Raw genomic sequence first — 17,113 nt, 5'->3', positions numbered from 1 at the left:
ATTTTCGTGCTGTCTGGAAGAGGGAAAAGGGGTGAATGATCACGGGTGATGGCTCAGATGCCGTCACCAGGTGGCAGGAGGCCGGGTGTCAGGACACCGTGTTTTCTCAGGCACATTTGTGTAATGCCAAGGCTGGAGCAGAGACCCAGGAGGCTCTTCCCTGCCGGCGGAGTCCTCCAGGTTGACGGGAGTGACCCCCAGATCACCCAGGGTTAGGGTATCCCCGCTGAGCACTGCGCCTGGCTGCCGCACACCCACCAGCGGGAACCGCAGGCTGAACCTGGAGAGGTACTACTGAGAGACTGGGAGGCAGTCCAGGCAGGAGGGATGGCATGGTCACAGGTCTGGAGAAGGGAAATTCAGAAATGGTCGCACCTTGGGGAGCAGGGGAAAGGTGGCGGCACGGAGGAGCGGTGGACAGGTGAGGCCAGGGAACTCGGCAGAGGCCTGACGAAGCAGAGCCTTGGCGGAGAACACCAAGAAACACAAAGAAGCCCACCTGGCCCTGAACTTCCCCACCCCCCGTAGGGACCCTGAGCTCTGTTTCGCCCCGCTCTGGCCAGCGACTGCTGCTGCCTCCTTCTCTCCCAGCTCTCCAGGGCGACAGTGTTTCCCTGCTTCGGTCCTGAAGGGCTCCTGGAGACCATCTTTTGTGCAAGTAAATGTCGCCCCTAGTGGGAGGGCCACCTGGGCTTCCAGCCCACTGGTTGGTTCCCAGCTCAGTGGGGTCTGGGAGCCAAGCAAAGGGCAAAGGGACCCTGCAGAAATCCAAGGGGGAAGCAAGGCAGGATGCCAAGCTGCTTTCCTGTGACTTTTTTTCCTCAGTCCACGTTGGCCTGCCTGTGACCCCTGCTGTCGGTTACCTGCTCTGTTGGATCCAGGATGGCACCGTGGTGCTACTGTTTCCTCTGCCTCCTGGTACCTTCACCTCTGGGAGGGCGGTGCCTGGGAGGCGGTCAAGGGGACTCACAGCTTCAAGGGTTCCAAGTGGCCATCCCACCTCATGAGGTCACTGCAGAGGTTATGCAAGATAAGCCCTGGCACAGATGGAATAAAAGCACTCACTAAAGGTGACCCCTCTTACTCATCAGCCTGTTTACTCCTCACACAGGGAAAAGGTTCAGGGCAGTGAAGGGCCCTCCCAAGATCCCACTCTGAGTGGTGGGATTTGAATTCAGGTCTGACTGCAGAGCCTGCAGCTTCCACTGAATGCCCCTCCCACCCACCCCAGAGCAGGCATTCAATAACAGCTGGTGTGCGGGGAGGGCTGCCCCACCGCCACCTGTCTTCTTCTCTCCCAGATCAGAAGTCTCTCTGGGACCCCCTCCAACTCCCCAGGTGAATCAAGGACTGCTTGGGCCCCAGGTTGGTATGAGGGATCCCCCCCAGGGAGGGTCCCCATCCCCCAGCTAAGCAAGTCTGTGATCCAAGGGGTACATTGGCCTAGAATGCAAAGGAGGGGAAGAGTGACATTTAGTTTCACCCCCACCATACCAGGCCCTGCGAGGAAAGCTTCACTGGCTTCCATCTCATTCCTGCCATTGTGCAGATGACGAAACGAGCTCGGCAAGAGGACAGGACTCAGGAGGCCATAGACATGGCCGGGTTCAGCCCCATCCAGCCCGAATGACTCCAAGCCCAGTGTCCTTAGCTCTGCCCAGCCCTGGAAGAGTCAGATGCCCACAAAATGCACCCCCACCCGTCTCTCCTATCGTTTTTAGCCCCCGTGGCCCCCGGCGAGGTGGTGGAGACTGCAGGTGGCGTGTGCAAGTTCTCTGGACAGCGACTGAGCTGGTGGCAGGCCCAAGAGTCCTGCGAGCAGCAGTTTGGCCACTTGGCACTGCAGCCCCCTGATGGGGTTCTTGCTTCACGGCTGCGCGATCTGGTCTGGGTGGGCCAAAGAGAGGTCCCTCTGCGAAGACCCCCACAGAGGCGTGAGTGTGGGCCCCTGGGAAATGGGAGCAAGGGGCAGAGGCTCGGGTGACCTTAAGAGATAGGAGCTCACAGTGACAATATTTGCAGAATGAGCCGGGAGTAAGACCCCATTGCATCTCCAGGTTCCCTTGCCCTGGACTGGACGTCGGGGTTTGACTCTTGGGCAGGGGAAAGCTAGCCCGCATTTCCTCCTTCCTGAGGTGGGGAGGCACCCCACAGCCTGGAAGGACCCCGCCACTAAGCCAAAGGGCAGGAGCAGGACCATGTTCACAGGGGAGGAAACTGAGGTCGCGGCCCACGTGTCCCCGCAGGTGCGCGCACCACTGCCGTGCTGGTGTTTGGCGAGAAGACGGCTGACCGCGCGGCGCGGTTGCGGAGCCCCCTGCCCGAGCTGGCAGCGCTGACTGCGTGTGCTCACGTGCAGTGGGACTGTGCCTCGCCCGACCCCGCCGCGCTCTTCTCCGTTGCCGCGCCCGCGCTGCCCAACGCGCTGCAGCGCCTTAGCTGCGAGCATAGCTGAGGCGGGGGCGTAGCCTGCGCCGGCTGCGCTGTGGTGGTGCGTGGTCACCACCGCCTTCCTCGCGAGGCCTTTCCGCCGCCGACGGCCGCTGGGCACCATGTGTGCACCACATGGGAGCAGAGGGGCGGGCGCTGGGCGCTGTTCTCCGACGGGAGGCGGCGCGCTGGGGCGCGGGGACTGGGCGCCGGCCACCCGGTGCCGTCCGGCAGCATCCTGGTGCTGGGCCAGGATCAGGACTCTCTGGGCGGTGGTTTCTCGGCGCGTGACGCCTTCAGCGGCAACCTCACCGACTTCCACCTGTGGGCACGGGCGTTGAGTCCTGCGCAGTTGCACCAGGCACAGGCCTGCGCGCCGCCCCCAGAGGGCCTGCTCTTCCGCTGGGACCCGGGTGCCCTGGACATCGCACCCTCGCTGCTGCCCATGGTGTGGGTGCGCCTTCTCTGTCCCGGTACGACCCGTCCCGCCCCGGCCCCACCCCGTGGCCCCGAATCCTTCCCCTCCGACCCTGGAACTCGATCCCCTTGCCAACCAAGCCACGCCTAGCTCTGGCCACGCCCTCTCCAGGCTGCAGTGCCTGCGAGCTCCAGCGTAAGCCTGGTCCCAGCGTAAGCCTCCCCCTTACCCCTACGCCGAGCTGGCCACAGTGTCCCTCTCTCAGGTTTCACATTGCCCCCTAACCCCGGGGCCGTGCATCCTGGCTCGCCAGGGTGCGTAGGACCCCTAAGGAGCCCTAACAGCTCCCCGCGCCTGCCAGTGCCCTCCGAGGAGTGCCCTACGTGGAACCCGGCACCTCGCAGTGAGGGCTCTGAACTCTGCCTGGAGCCGCAGCTCTTCCTCTGCTGCTACCGGACAGGTGCGCCCTGGCTGTGCCCCTGTGCTCTGCTGAAGGGAAAGCTGATGTGGACCGGAGTAGACTGAGAGGGGATGAGCTATTGGCAAAGTCTGGGAATTTAGAATCATCTCAGAGCTTCAAGGTCTCCATGGAGTCTAAGCCACAGAACAGTGGGTTCAGACGGACCTGAGGGTGAATCCAAATTGTGTGACGTTGGGCAAGCTCTTTTGCCATTCTGTGCCTCAGTTTCCCCATCTAGAACACTGTGTGTAAGACTCTGGACACACAGCCATCAAGGTGCTCTTCCTTCCCTGGGCAGCACGTGGTGGGTAGAGGTCGCTGAACAGGCTGGCACCTCTGGGCAGGGGTATTGCCCGGGACCCAGCCTGGCATCCACTCCTTTGCAGAGACCTATCATCGGCTGCAGGATGCCCAGTCGTGGCCTGGCCAGGATGTTATCAGCCGAGTCAATGCCTTGGCGAATGACATTGTGGTGAGCTCCCTTTCAGGGGCTGGCAAGCCTGGGGGCTCTGTGGGTCACCTCGCTGCACCTCAGTTTCCTCCCCTGTAAAGGGGACACCCACCTGGTGTGCCTGCAGGGATTAAGGCCATTCAGGCTCTCTATTCTGTAGCCCCTGAGAGTTGGGGGCTTGTGACAAGTTTAATGGGTGCCCACCAAGAAGACCCTGGCAAAGCCCAAGTGTGGCTCCTGGGGGGATCCCTTCATAACAACCAGACCCAGAGTCAGTGGCTCCTCTGCCCACAGCTCCTCCCGGACCCCCTCTCTGAAGCCCATGGGACCCTGTCCCCAGCGGAGGCCTCCAGCTTCCTGGGCCTTCTGGAGCATGTCCTGGCGATGGAGATGGCTCCACTGGGGCCGGCCGCACTTCTGGCTGTTGTGCGCTTCCTGAAGAGGGTGGTGGCCCTCGGGGCTGGGGACCCTGAGCTGTTGTTGACAGGCCCCTGGGAGCAGCTGAGCCAAGGCGTTGTATCTGTGGCCAGTCTGGTCCTGGAGGAGCAGGTGGCTGAAGCATGGCTGTCCATCCATGAGGTGAGGCTGGCAGGGCAGGGTGGGCAGGGGCCTGGGCTGTGGTTCCAGCCTAGCCACCAGCTGGTTGTGTAGCTGTGGGGGAGTCAGCACCTAGCTCTGCGCTCCATCTCTGCATCTATCCAGAGAAGCTTCTCTTTTGTCTATTTGATAAGTTTAATTTCCACAAACAATTGCACTTGAGGCTGGGCGCAGTGGCTCATGCCTGTAATCCCAGCACTTTGGGAGGCTGAGGCGGGTGTATCACATGAGGTCAGGAGTTTGAGACCAGCCTGGCCAACATGGTGAAACCCTGTCTCCATTAAAAATACAAAATTAGCCAGGCCTGGTAGTGGGAGCCTGTAATCCCAGCTACTCGGGAGGCTGAGGCAGGAGAATCACTTAAACCCAGGGGATGGAGGTTGCAGTAAGCCAAGATCACACTACTGCACTCCAGCCTGGGTGACAGAGTGAGACTCTGTCTCCAAAAAAAAAAAAAAAAAAAAAAAAAAAAAAAAAAAAAAAATTGCACTTGACCAATAGCTTAAGTTAAATGATTAAGAGCCGCCAGTCAGTAAGAGCCTCCCCCATCTCCAAGAACCTGCTGACCACCTTAAGTGGGGGATCTATACAGAGTGGACAGTCCACCTTGTCTGCCTAAACAGCCCAGACACTCTGGACAACATGAGAGGTGCTATCCAGATGGAGAGGCTGTTGGAAACCTTGTCCTGGCAGAAGTGGCTGTCAGCCTGGGAGTGATCAGTCCAGAGCGGGGTGGGGGGGGTGTGGGGGGGGACCAAGAATCATGAACAGTGCCTGCAAATTATCTGGAGTTGAAGAAGCAAACCTGGTACCCCTGGTGGGCCTCAGAGGACAGATTTGGGACTAGGACATGGGGGTATGGGGGTAGGGGAAAACAACGTAACACAGGAGGCTGGTTCTATGGAATGATTCGCTATGGGTAGTGAGCTCCCCATCCTGGGAAGTGTGCAAGCCCATAGTTGATTAGGGATCCAAGGCACTGCAGTAGACTGGGGAAAGTCAGACTGAAGCTCAGTTTTCTTCCCTGGGGAATGGGGATGATCACACCAGCCTTGCTAAGGCAATGGAGAGGCATTAGGGATGAACAGTGTGACTTGCCCAGCACAGAGTAGGTGCCCCATGAATGCAGGTTTCTCTCCTCCCTCCCCTGCTCTCACCACTCCCACCCATGGCTTTCCTTTTGGAATCTCAGTGTTGAGCACCCATTACAGGTCTAGCACTGAGCCACAGTGAAGGAGTAGGCATGGCCCAGCCTTCCGAGTGTGCCCTGGTTGGCAAACAGGAGGATGGGGTGGCTTGGGAGATAGAATTGGATAGGTTGAAGGAGGCTGGGGCACGTCGGGCTTCGAATGTCAACCTGAGGACCCAGGACTTGATCCTGGAGTCCTTGAAGAGCCACGGAGGGTCTGGAGAGGGTAGGACCACCTCCCAGATCATGGAGCGTTCATTCCAGCACTCAGGGCAGGCAGCAGTGGGGTGCAGAGTGTGACAGGAAGCTGAGATGCAGCATCCTCCCAGGTGGTTGGTGGGCCTATGACCCTGGTGGCGAGTGTGCAGCGCCTGGCGCCCCTGCTGAGCACCACAATGACCTCAGAGCAGCCCCGAATGCACATCCAGCACCGCCATGCTGGTGAGCCTGCACCCACCTGCCCACGTGGCTGGACTCAGACCTCCCTCCTCAGCCCTGGTGACTGGGAGCTGTCTGCACGTCCACAGACACTCCATTCTGTTTCCTGCCTTTGCCCATGCTGTGCCCTGAATCCAGAATGCCCTCTCTCCCTTGATCTCCTAGCAAATGCCTATACATCCTTGAGAACCCTGCATGGGCATCACTCCCTTTAGGAAGCCTTCCTGTTTTAGCTCTGTCCTCCACTGAGAGACAGTTCCTCCCACCTCTATTACCCCAGAACCTTGAACATGTCTTTCATTGCACTTCTGGCAATTACATAATGGGATTATCTCCCTCCACGGGACACTCCCTGAGTGGTAAGCTGTCTTTGCATCTCCGGGCCAAGCCCAAATACATACTCGGTGAATGTTTGTAGCCTGAATGGGGGTGCACCTGTGGTAAAGCTTCAGGTACAAACACATGTCCTTTGGGCTCCCACCAGTTTCTGGTGACTCATCAATATTCAGGTCCTGCCTCGCGGTGACCGCCCCCCCTCTCAGTGACCCCTTCCCCTAGAATTGGAAAAGTCAGATTTGCCTTGGGCAAGTTGCTGTACCTCTCTGAGCAGGAATGGTGGACTCGTAGGCCTATGGCAGGAAGAGAGAGATCCAGACCCTGCTAGCTGGGGCTGGCTCAGCAGAAAGACCTCACTCCGCGGTCCAGCCACCCAGCCCCATTTATCCCCAGGCCTGGAGGTACGCAGCTTACGCTTGAGGGAGGCCAGCACAAGAGGCTGCTTATTCACAATGCCCGGTGGGCGTCCAGAGGGGCCCGGCCATATCCACATTCCTGCAGGTGAAGTGAGGCGACTCCTCGGAAAAGGTGGGTGAGGACGAGGGGGTGTCGAGAGCCCTGCTGGGTTCTGGGTCAAACCTCAGCTCTAACCATTGCTAGCTGTGCTACTCATCTTTCAGAGCCTCAGTTTGCTCATCTGTAAAATGGGCACATTACTACTTGCCTTGTGGCTTATGAGGTTAAAAGCACCCACCACATAGTGGTGTTCACTTAGTCTCCTCCACAGAACCACACACATCTTCCCTCAGGAGTGGGTAGTGGAGGGAGACCCCCTATGCTTGATGCCATGCAGTGGTGGGGGATTAGGGCAAGGGGCAAAGGGCCTTGGAGTTGTAAGGTTAAGCACATGGACTGTGGCTGCTTGGAATTTTGGCTCTTCCACTTCTTAGCTGTGTGATCTTAGGGAAGTCATTTAACCTCTCTGAGCCTCAGTTTCCCTATCTGTAGAGTGGGGAGAGCATCACCCTTAGGGCCAGCTGGTGGTGCTTGCCCAGCCACCGGGTGGTGCCTTGGTGCCCCTTCCACTCAGCCAGGCCTCTCTGGAGTCACCGTGATCCACAGCTGGTTCACCTCCAGAGTCTTCCAGCATACCCTAGAGGGGCTGGACCTACAGCCCCAGGCCCCTGCCAGCTCAGAGGAAGCAAACAGGATGCAGAGGTGAGTAGACGCCACCTGGAAGGTTGTGAGGGCCTGTGTCCCCTCCCCAGGAAGGCCAGAGCCTGCATTCTGGTGGGTGCATGTGTCCTTAGCAGCCCAGCGCCCACCGTTTCCCACCTCTGCCCAACACTCACACACTTCCGCACCTGCCAGAGGTGAACACAGCTCAACTCCTCTCTGGGGTTCTGGCTTCTGTGTCGGGACTTACCCAAGTTACCAGCAAGTCCCTAAGGCAAGACTGAACCAGGTGCCATAATTCCTGATACCTCTTTGGACACAGAGGCTGCCACCTCCGCCGTAGGGGCCTGAGTGACATGCCCCAGCCAGGCACCATCCCTCCTCCACAGCCACCCTTGAAAGCTCCCGTTCTTCCCACAGGTTCCTAAGCACCCAGGTGGGGTCAGCCATCATCTCCTCTGAAGTGTGGGACGTCACTGGAGAGGTCAACATGGCTGTGACATTTCATCTGCAGCACCAGGCCCAGGTACTGGGTGGCGCTTCTGGGAAGCAGCCATCCTGGTGCATGTGTCCTGGCTCAGTTCCCCCAACCCCCAATATTTATTCATTGGACAACCAAGGCCTAATAATGCACACAAAATGTACCTGCAAGCCACCTCCATTGTCCTCAAGGGAATGGGAAGGAAAGCGATTGACTGCAGGGGACCTTATGGCAGGTGGCATTAATGAATGGAGCATTCATTATTCCTCCAACTGTGTACTTTATCCACAGCTTGGGAGGGCTGATGTGATTGGCCCCAGCTTGTAAGTGGCAGAGCTGGGATTTCATTCTAGGTCTGCGTAACTTGAAAACCTGTTAGTTCTCATGGAGTCATTCACTGCAGCGTGTGCAGTGAATTCATTCATTCACTCACTGCAGTGTGTGTGCAGGGGCCTTCACATATGAATGTGCTTCATACAAATAAAAATAGCCTAAATGTCCATCAGTAGGGGACTACTTTAAAAGTTTTGTAGGTCTGGGCACGGTGCCTCATGACTGTCATCCCAGCACTTTGGGAGGCTGAGGAGGGCGGATTACTTGAGGTCAGCAGTTCGAAACCAGCCTGGCCAACATGGTGAAACCCCATCTCTACTAAAAATGCATAAAAGTTAGCCAGGCGTAGTGATACACGCCTGTAGTCCCAGCTACTGGGAAGGCTAAGTTAGGAGAATTGCTTGAGCCCAGGAGGTGGAGGTTGTAGTGAGCCGAAATCACACCACTGCCCTCCAGCCTGGGCGACAGAACAAGATTCTGTCTCAAAAAACAAACAAAAAAAGTTTTGCAGATACATATAGTCAGCTCTCCATATGGGAGGGTTTCACCAGCAAGGATTCAAGCAACCACGGATGGAAAATATTCAGAAAAAAATAGCATCTGTACTGAACATCTATAGACTTTTATTTTGGGGGTCATAAATAAGACAGTATAGCAGCTATTTATACATTTATATTTTATTTCCTAAGCAAGATAGCATAACAGCTATTTATATAGCATTTAAGTTGTATTAGGTATTACAAGTAATCTAGAGATGACTTAAAGTATACAGGAGCATGTGTGTAGGTTATATGCAAATACCATGCCATTTTATATAAAAAACTTGAGCCTTGGCAGGCTTTGGTTTCCTTGGGGGTCCTGGAACCCATCTCCTGCAGGTAAACGGACCAAGTGTGCAACGGGATAGTCAACTGAAAGTTGTATAGGGATTGAGATATTTCTGTATAAACGGACATGGAAAGATCGCCAAGATATGTTAAATTTCATTTCACATTTAATACACAAATTTCTTCTCCCTTCTGAAACACTGGAATGTTTCAGAGAAAGCTATCTTCTTTGCTCACAACCAGTAATCTTGGACACACACACACACACACACACACACACACCACTGCTTATCAGTCTCTTGTATATATCCTCCCAAGACAAAAAAAAAAAAAAAAAAGTCAAATTGATTGAGGCCAGGCATGGTAGCTTATGCTTGTAATCCCAGCACTTTGAGAGGCTGAGGCAAGTGGATTGCTTGAGGCCAGGAGTTTGAGATCAGCCTGGGTAACATAATGAGAACTCATCCCTAAAAAAGAATAGAAAAATTGGCCAGGCAAGGCGGCACAACATCTGCAGTTTCAGCTACTCAGGAGGCTGAGGCAGGAGGATGGCTTGAGCCCAGGAGTTCAAGGCTGCAGTGAGCCATATCCAGCCCCTCCCCCCCCGCCTGGGCAAAGGAGCAAGCCCCCCGCTCAAAAAAAAAAAAAAAAAAAAATCAAATTGATTGAAATGTCTAAATCTACATATGCTAAAATGCATCCACGTTAAGCATACAATTTGACAAATTTGGACCAGTGTATATACATGTGTACCACTGCCCCACTCAAGGTCTAGAACATTTCTGCCTTCCCAAAAAGCTTCTTTGTGCCCCTTCCCAGTCAGTGTTCCATGCTGCTACCCCAGGAAATCACTGACCTGCTTTCTGTAACCGTAGATTGTCTGTCTTTTCTTTTATTTTATTTTTTGAGATGGAGTTTCGCCATTGTTGCCCAGGCTGGAGTGCAATGGTCGATCTCGGCTCACTGCAACCTCCGCCCCCTGGGTTCAAGCGATTCTCCTGCCTCAGCCTCCTGAGTAGCTGGGACTACAGGCATGCTCTACCACGTCCGGCTAATTTTGTATTTTTTTTTTTTAGTAGAAATGGGATTTCTCCATGTTGGTCAGGCTGGTCTCAAACTCCCGACCTCAGGTGATCCACCCACCTTGGCCTCCCAAAGTGCTGGGATTTGCAGGTGTGAGCCACTGTGCCCAGCCCTGTGTCTGTCTTTTCTAGCATTTCATGTAAATGGAATCATCTAGTATGTGTTGAGGCCTGGCTTTTGCTCAGGTCCCATTGTTGAGAATCATTCATGTTGTTGCACATTTCAGTAGCTCATTCCTTTTTCACTGCTGAGTAGTATTCAGGTACGTGGATGTACCATGATTTGTTTTTCCATTTACCTGTTGACAGAGATTTGACTTGTTTTCAGTTTGGGCTACTATGAATAAGTCTGGTATGAACACTCATATACAAGTATTTTTGTGGATAAATGATTTCTCTTTACTAGGTAGATTCCTGAAAGTAGACTTGCTGAGTTGTAGCATAAGTGTATTTTAACTTCCTAAGAGACTGTCAAACTGTTTTCTAAAGTGGTTGAACCATTTTTACATTCCCAGTAGCAGAGTTGGAGAGTTCCAGTTGCTCCACACCTCTGCCAACATCCTTGTCAGTGTTTTTAATGTCATTCATTATAATAGTCATGTATTGATATCTCATTGTGGATTTAAGCTCCAATTCCTTGAAAACCAATGATTCTGGGCATTTCTTTATGCAAAGCTGTCATATATCTTCCTTTGTTAAATGCATCTTCAAATCTTTTCCCCAATTTTTAAATTATTTGTTTTATTATTGAGTTGTAAGAATTCTTTATATATTTTGGATACAAGTCCTTTGTTAGAGATATGTCTTGTGAATAATTTCTTCTGGTCTGTGGCTTGCTTTTGTTTTCTTAACAGTATCTTTGGAAGATAAGTTTTAATTGTGATGAAGTCCAATTTATCAATTTTGTCTTGCATAGCTCATGCTTTTGTATCCTATCTAAGAAAGCTTTGGCAATCCAAAGGTCACAAAGATACTCTCAAGGAAGTTTATCACTTTAGCTTTTACGTGTAGGTGTATAATTTATTTCAACTTAAGTTCTATATATTATGAAGGTAAAAAGGTTGAAGTTCATTTTTTCCATATAGACAACAGTTCCAACACTATTTGTTGAAAAGATTATTCTTTGCTCCCGTTGAATTTTCTTGTTACCTTTGTTGAAATCAATTGTCTGTATATGTGTAGATCTATTTCTGGGCTGTGTGTTCTGTTCTAGTGATCTATATGCCTATCCCTATGTTAATTTCATACTGTCCTGATTAATGTGCCTGTATAGTAAGCCTTGAAATCAGGTAGTGTATCCTTTAACTTTGTTTTTTGGGCTTTTTGTTTGTTTGTTTGTTTTTTGAGATGGGTGTGATCTCTGGGTGTCACCCAGGCTAGAGTGCAGTGGTGCGATCTCGGCTCACTGCAGCTTCTGCCTCCCAGGTTCAAGTGATTTTCCTGCCCCAGCCTCCAGTAGCTAAGATTACAGGCACATGCCACCACACCCTGTCAATTTTTTGTATTTTTAGTAGAGACAGGATTTCACCATGTTGGCCAGACTGGTCTTGAACTCCTGACCTCACGCGATCCATCCTCCTCAGCCTCCCAAAGTGCTGGGATTATAGGTGTGAGCCACTGTGCCTGGCCTAACTTTGTTCTTTTTCCTTTTTTTGGGGGGTGGGGGGGGACAGGGTCTCATTTTATTGCCCAGGCTGGAGTACAGTGGTGTGAACACAGCTCACTGTAGATTCAACCTCCCTGGCTCAAGGGATCCTCCTCCCACCTCAGCACCAGCCCTTCGAGTGGCTGGGACTACAGGCAATCTACCATGCCTGGCTAATTTTTTTTTTTTTTTTTTCCTTTTTGTAGAGACAGGATTTTTCCATGTTGCCCAGGCTGGTCTCAAACTCCTGAGCTCAAGCAGTCCACCTGCCTTGGCCTCCCAAAGTGCTGGGATTACAGGCCCGAGCTACCACACCCAGCCTTGTTCTTTTTCAAAGTTACTTTGGCTATTCTAGATTCTTTGCATTTTCATATATATTTTAGAATCAGCTCATAAATGTCTATAGACAACCTACTAGTATTTTGATTAGCATTGCATTGACTCTGTATATCAATTTGGGAGAACTGGCATCTTTCAATTCATTATCAAGACATAGCTTTCCATTTATTTAGGGTTTTTGCATTATTTTCTCAGTGATATATACCTTTCAGTGAACAGATCTTAGAAATATTTTGTTAAATATATTCCTAAGTATTACAAAGTTTTGGATATTACCAGAAATGGTATTGTTTTCTTAATTTTAAACTATTCATTGCTGGTATATAGTAATATAATTGATTTTTGTACAATGATATTATATTCTGCAACCTTGCCAAACTCACTTAGTACTTACAGTAGCTCTTTTCCTGAATCTCTAGGATTTCCCACATACATGCTCATGTTGTCTTCAAGTAAAGGCAGTTTTTGTTTCTCCTTTCCAATCCATGTCTTTCTTCCTTCCTTCCTTTCTCTCTCCCTTCCTTCCTTTCCTTTTTTTCTTTCTTTCTTTCCTTCCTTCTTTCCTTCTTTCTTCCTTTCTTCCTTCCGTCCTTCCTTTCTCTCTCTGTCTTCCTTCCTTCCTTTCTTTTCTTTCTCTTCTTTCTTTCTTCTTTCTCTCTCTCTCTCTCTCTCTCCTTCCTTCCTGCCTTCCTTCTTCCTTACTTCCTTTCCTCCCTTTTCTTCCTTTCCTTTCTTTTTCTTCCCTTGTTGCACCAGCTAGGATCTCTGGATCAATGTTGAATTGGATGGTGAGGCCAGCCATCCTTGTCTCATTCGTTATCTTAGAAGGAAGGCATCTAGACTTTCACCATTAAGTGTGATGTTTGGGCTTTTTGTAGATGTCCATCAAATCAAGTTCCCTTCTCTTCTTGGTTCGCTGAGAATTTTTATCATGAATGGCCTTTGAATTTTGTCAAATGTTTCTTGCACGTTTATATGATCATATGGCTTTCTCATTTATTTCATTAATCTAGTAAATCGCACTGACTGATTTCCAGCCAACCTTGGATTCCTGAGATCAGTGTAATTTGGTTATGGTTATATATATCTTATATATATATTGCTGGATTCAGTTAGCTAGTATTTTGTTGATGATTTTTGTGTTTATGTTCATGAATAATGTGTTCTATAGTTTCCTGTACTGTCTTCCTCTGGTTTGGGTGTCAGATTAATGCTGGCCTCATAAAATGAGTTGGGAAGAGTTCTGTCCTCTGTGAATGTTTGATCAGCTTCACCAGTGAATTCCTCTGGACCTCGTGTGTTCTTTGTGGAAAGATTTTTAATTGTGCGTTCTGTTTCTTTGATTGATACAGGTTATTTGGGTGTTTTATTTCTTCTTGAGATGGTTTGGTAATTTGTGCCTTTCAAAGAATGTGTCCATTTCATCCAGGTTGTCAAATTTCCAGCACAGAATTGTTTATACTATTTCCTTATGGTCCTTTTCACATCTGTAGACTCTACAGTGATGTTTTCTTTTTCATTCTTGGACAGTCTAGCTAGAACTTTGTCAATTTCGCTTATATTTTTATTTTTATTATGTATTTATTTTTGAGGCAGTCTCTCCCTCTGTCACCCGTGCTGGAGTGCAGTGGCACCACCACAGCTCACTGCGGCCTCGACCTCCTGGGATCAAGCGATCCTTTCAGTTCACCCTCCCAAGTAGGTGGTACTACAGGTCCGTACCACCACGTCTGGCTAATTTCATTTTGTATTTTTCACAGAGACAGGATCTAACTTTGTTGTCCAAGCTGATCTCAAACTCCTGGGCCCAAGTGATCCCCCTGCCTCAGCCTCCCAAAGTGAGCCACCACGCCCAGCCTTGTTTAATATTCTAAAGGATAAATTTTTGAGATTGTTTTTATATATTAATAATTTAAAAGATGTTAAAATAAAAATAAATAAAAGCAATGTGTTACTCATTGTGACAAATTCAGAAAATACAGAAAAGGATAAAGACAAAATGTTATTACCCAGAGATAACCGCTATGAACATTTTGGTGCATTTTACTTAAGCTGTTTTCTGGGCACATAACACTATATGTATTTATTTCCTTTTGCAAAATGAAAGCCCTTGGTCTTTCAGTGGAGCCATGCAAAGCATGGCGCTGTGTAAATCTTGAGCAGGTTAACCCTCCTCTCTGAGCCTCAGTTTCCTCATCTGAAATTGCATGAATTTATAGCTATCTCTTAGGTTGCTATGAAGATCAGCTACAATAAAGGACGTGAAAGTGCTTGGCAAGACACAAAGTGAGGTGTGATTACCATCACCCTCCCCAGTCAGGACAGATGGCCCAAGTCCCAAACTCAGGCTACCTTCCCTACCTAGACTGGGGCTGGTACCACTGGCCACCTGATGTGTCTTCACTGCTTAATGACATGTTATAAAATCTATACTTTTGTCATTGTTTAATTACAAAAGAACTAACACATGCATCATAACGCATTCAAACCCAGACCTAACCACTGTTAAGTTCACTGTGTGTTTGCTCCCACACATGCTATGTGTGTACGTGTGTGTGTGTGTTTTCACAAGTATGCAGACCTTAATTTTTCACATAAATGGGCTTATATCATGCCCAATGTTGTGAATTCTTCCTTTACTGAACAACGAATCACAGAGATCCTCCCACATCAGTAGCCAGAGGTCTGTGTGTTCATCTTACCAGAGGCAGTATCCTAAGGAGAGGAGAGGCACAGTTGCTTAACCACTCCCCAGTGATGGCTGCTTAGCTCGTTCCCAGTTTTTCCACCTTCCACACCAGAGAGTCTGCGCTCTCCTCCCTCTGTCTCCCCTCTGCCCCTTCATCCACAATGCATGGTGGGCAACCCCCTGGTCCCTAAAATGCAGAGTCCTTGGCATCCCTCCCTTCTCCTGGTTTCTCTCCTTTCCCATCCACACTCACACCTGCACCGTGCTGCTCAATCCACACTCATGCACCTGCCCTGTCCCTGTCTCCTGCCTCCAGACCTTCCGTCATAAGCTGTTGGAGCCTGTCTGTGCTTTCTGGAACTACAGTATCAGGTTAGTTTCCATTTCCAGGTTTTTTTGTTTTTGTTTTGTTTTGTTTTGTTTTGTTTGAGACAGAATCTTGCTCTGTCGCCCAGGCTGGAGTGCAGTAGTGCAGTCTTGGCTCAATACAACCTCCATGTCCCTCAAGCGATTCTCCTGCCTCAGCCTCCCAAGTAGCTGGGATTACAGGTGCCCGCCATCACTCCCAACTAATTTTTGTATTTTTAGTAGAGACAGGGTTTTGCCACGATGGCCAGGCTGGTCTCGAACTCCTGACCTCAGGTGATCCACCCGCCTTGGCCTCCCAAAGTGCTAGGATTACAGTGAGCCACTGAACCCAGCCTTTAAGGTGATTTTTTAAAAAGATGTCCACTCTGCTTGGGGATGAGGCAAGACTTACACATGGTTTTGACCTCCATTCACCATCTGCCTTTCGAGGTGACTCCAGGCTCCTCCCACCTCTAGGACAAGCTGGGGCAGGAGGATGTGTTACCCAGGGGGTAGTGAGCTCCCTGTCATGAGAGTATGTGAAGGAGGAAGCACTCACTGTGAGGTGCCTAGGAAGGGACTCATCTGTCAAATGGGTGTTGAACTTGATCTATCTGAGGCCAGGGCCCTAGGGCTCTTGAAGGAGCAGAGCAGGCTCCAGGGATTAGCCTGGCTCCCTGCCCTGGATCTTTAGCTGAGGTAGGGAACCTTGGTCCCAGTGGCTCAGTAATTAATGAAGTTGGTAAACGGCAATCACTGGTATCAGCCCTGCCCTCCTACCATCCTAAGAATGTCAAGCATATTTTATAGGTGAAAAACTGAGACCCAGGAAGGGGCGGTGACTCCCCAAGGTCATGTAGCTGGTTAGAGGCAGGGCAGTGATGGGCCCCAGGCTTTGGGGAGAGCCTTTCCCCTGCTTGCTCCACCTTATCTCAAGAGCCCTCTGTTCCCTCCCCATCCCCCAAGCCCATATACAGGGGGTGCCTGGGCCACCACAGGCTGTTCCGTGGCTGCCCTGTACCCAGACTCCACCGCCTGCTTCTGCAACCACAGCACCAGCTTTGCCGTCCTGCTGCAAATCTATGAAGTACAGGTGAGTGCACGGTGGGAGGGGGGTGTCAGGAGGGGGGTTCTTAGCTGGAGGTGAAGAGAAGAGCCAATAGGTAGTAAGAAGAAGCCTCTGAGGGATGCCAGCTGTCATAGATTGTGGGGGACAGGGCTGAGCGCAATAGTTCATACCTGTTGTCCCAGAACTTTGGGCGGCTGATCACTTGAGCCCAGGAGTTCAAGACCAGCCTGGGCAACATAGCGAAACCCCATCTCTACAAAAAATGCAAAAATTAGCCAGGCATGGCGACTTGCGCCTATAGTCCCAGCCCCTCAGGGGGCTGAGGCAGGAGAATTGCTTGAGCTCAGGAAGTCGAGGCTGCCGTGAGCCAAGATCATGCCACTGCACTCCAGTCTGGGTGATAGAGCAAAACCGTATCTAAAAATAAATGAGTAAATAATAAATTGTAAACAACTTGTTGGGGGAAACTCTAAGGGGACATCAGGAGGGGCTGGACTCACTGGAGCTGGAAAGGGGCCCTGAGTGGTCACTTGCTGAGAAGTCACGTGAGATGGGACCTGAGCCTCAGGAATGCTGGGGTCACCTGGCATGTTGAGGGGCACATTAGAAAAACATGTTACCAAATGCATTTTTCCTGTAAAGTCAGGGCCAGGCATGGTGTCTCCCACCTACAATCTGACCACTTTGGGAGGCCAAGGCAGGCGGATCATTTGAGGTCAGGAGTTGGAGACTAGCCTGGCCAACATGGTGAAACCCCATCTCTACTAAAAATACAAAAATTAGCTGGGGCCGGGTGCGGTGGCTCAAGCCTATAATCCCAGCACTTTGGGAGGCCGAGACGGGCGGATCACGAGGTCAGGAGATC

General features: G+C 50.9%; 1 protein-coding gene across 1 annotated transcript in view; it reads left to right on the top strand.

The window, feature by feature from the left end:
• The first annotated feature begins 365 nt into the window (after positions 1-365).
• Positions 366-17,113, top strand: part of ADGRD2 (adhesion G protein-coupled receptor D2) — a 28,533-nt gene continuing 11,785 nt past the window's right edge. Inside the window, 11 exon segments of the mRNA XM_017874758.1 lie at positions 366-421; positions 1,302-1,369; positions 1,722-1,934; positions 2,247-2,903; positions 3,210-3,308; positions 3,695-3,780; positions 4,054-4,338; positions 5,875-5,986; positions 7,354-7,477; positions 7,856-7,961; positions 16,117-16,272. Coding sequence (XP_017730247.1) covers positions 366-421; positions 1,302-1,369; positions 1,722-1,934; positions 2,247-2,903; positions 3,210-3,308; positions 3,695-3,780; positions 4,054-4,338; positions 5,875-5,986; positions 7,354-7,477; positions 7,856-7,961; positions 16,117-16,272 — 1,962 coding nt within the window.

The sequence above is a fragment of the Rhinopithecus bieti genome, unplaced genomic scaffold (assembly GCF_001698545.2).
Source record: "Rhinopithecus bieti isolate Rb0 unplaced genomic scaffold, ASM169854v2 scaffold_7967, whole genome shotgun sequence".
NCBI lineage: Eukaryota > Metazoa > Chordata > Mammalia > Primates > Cercopithecidae > Rhinopithecus > Rhinopithecus bieti.
This window is presented reverse-complemented; position numbering and strand designations above follow the sequence as displayed.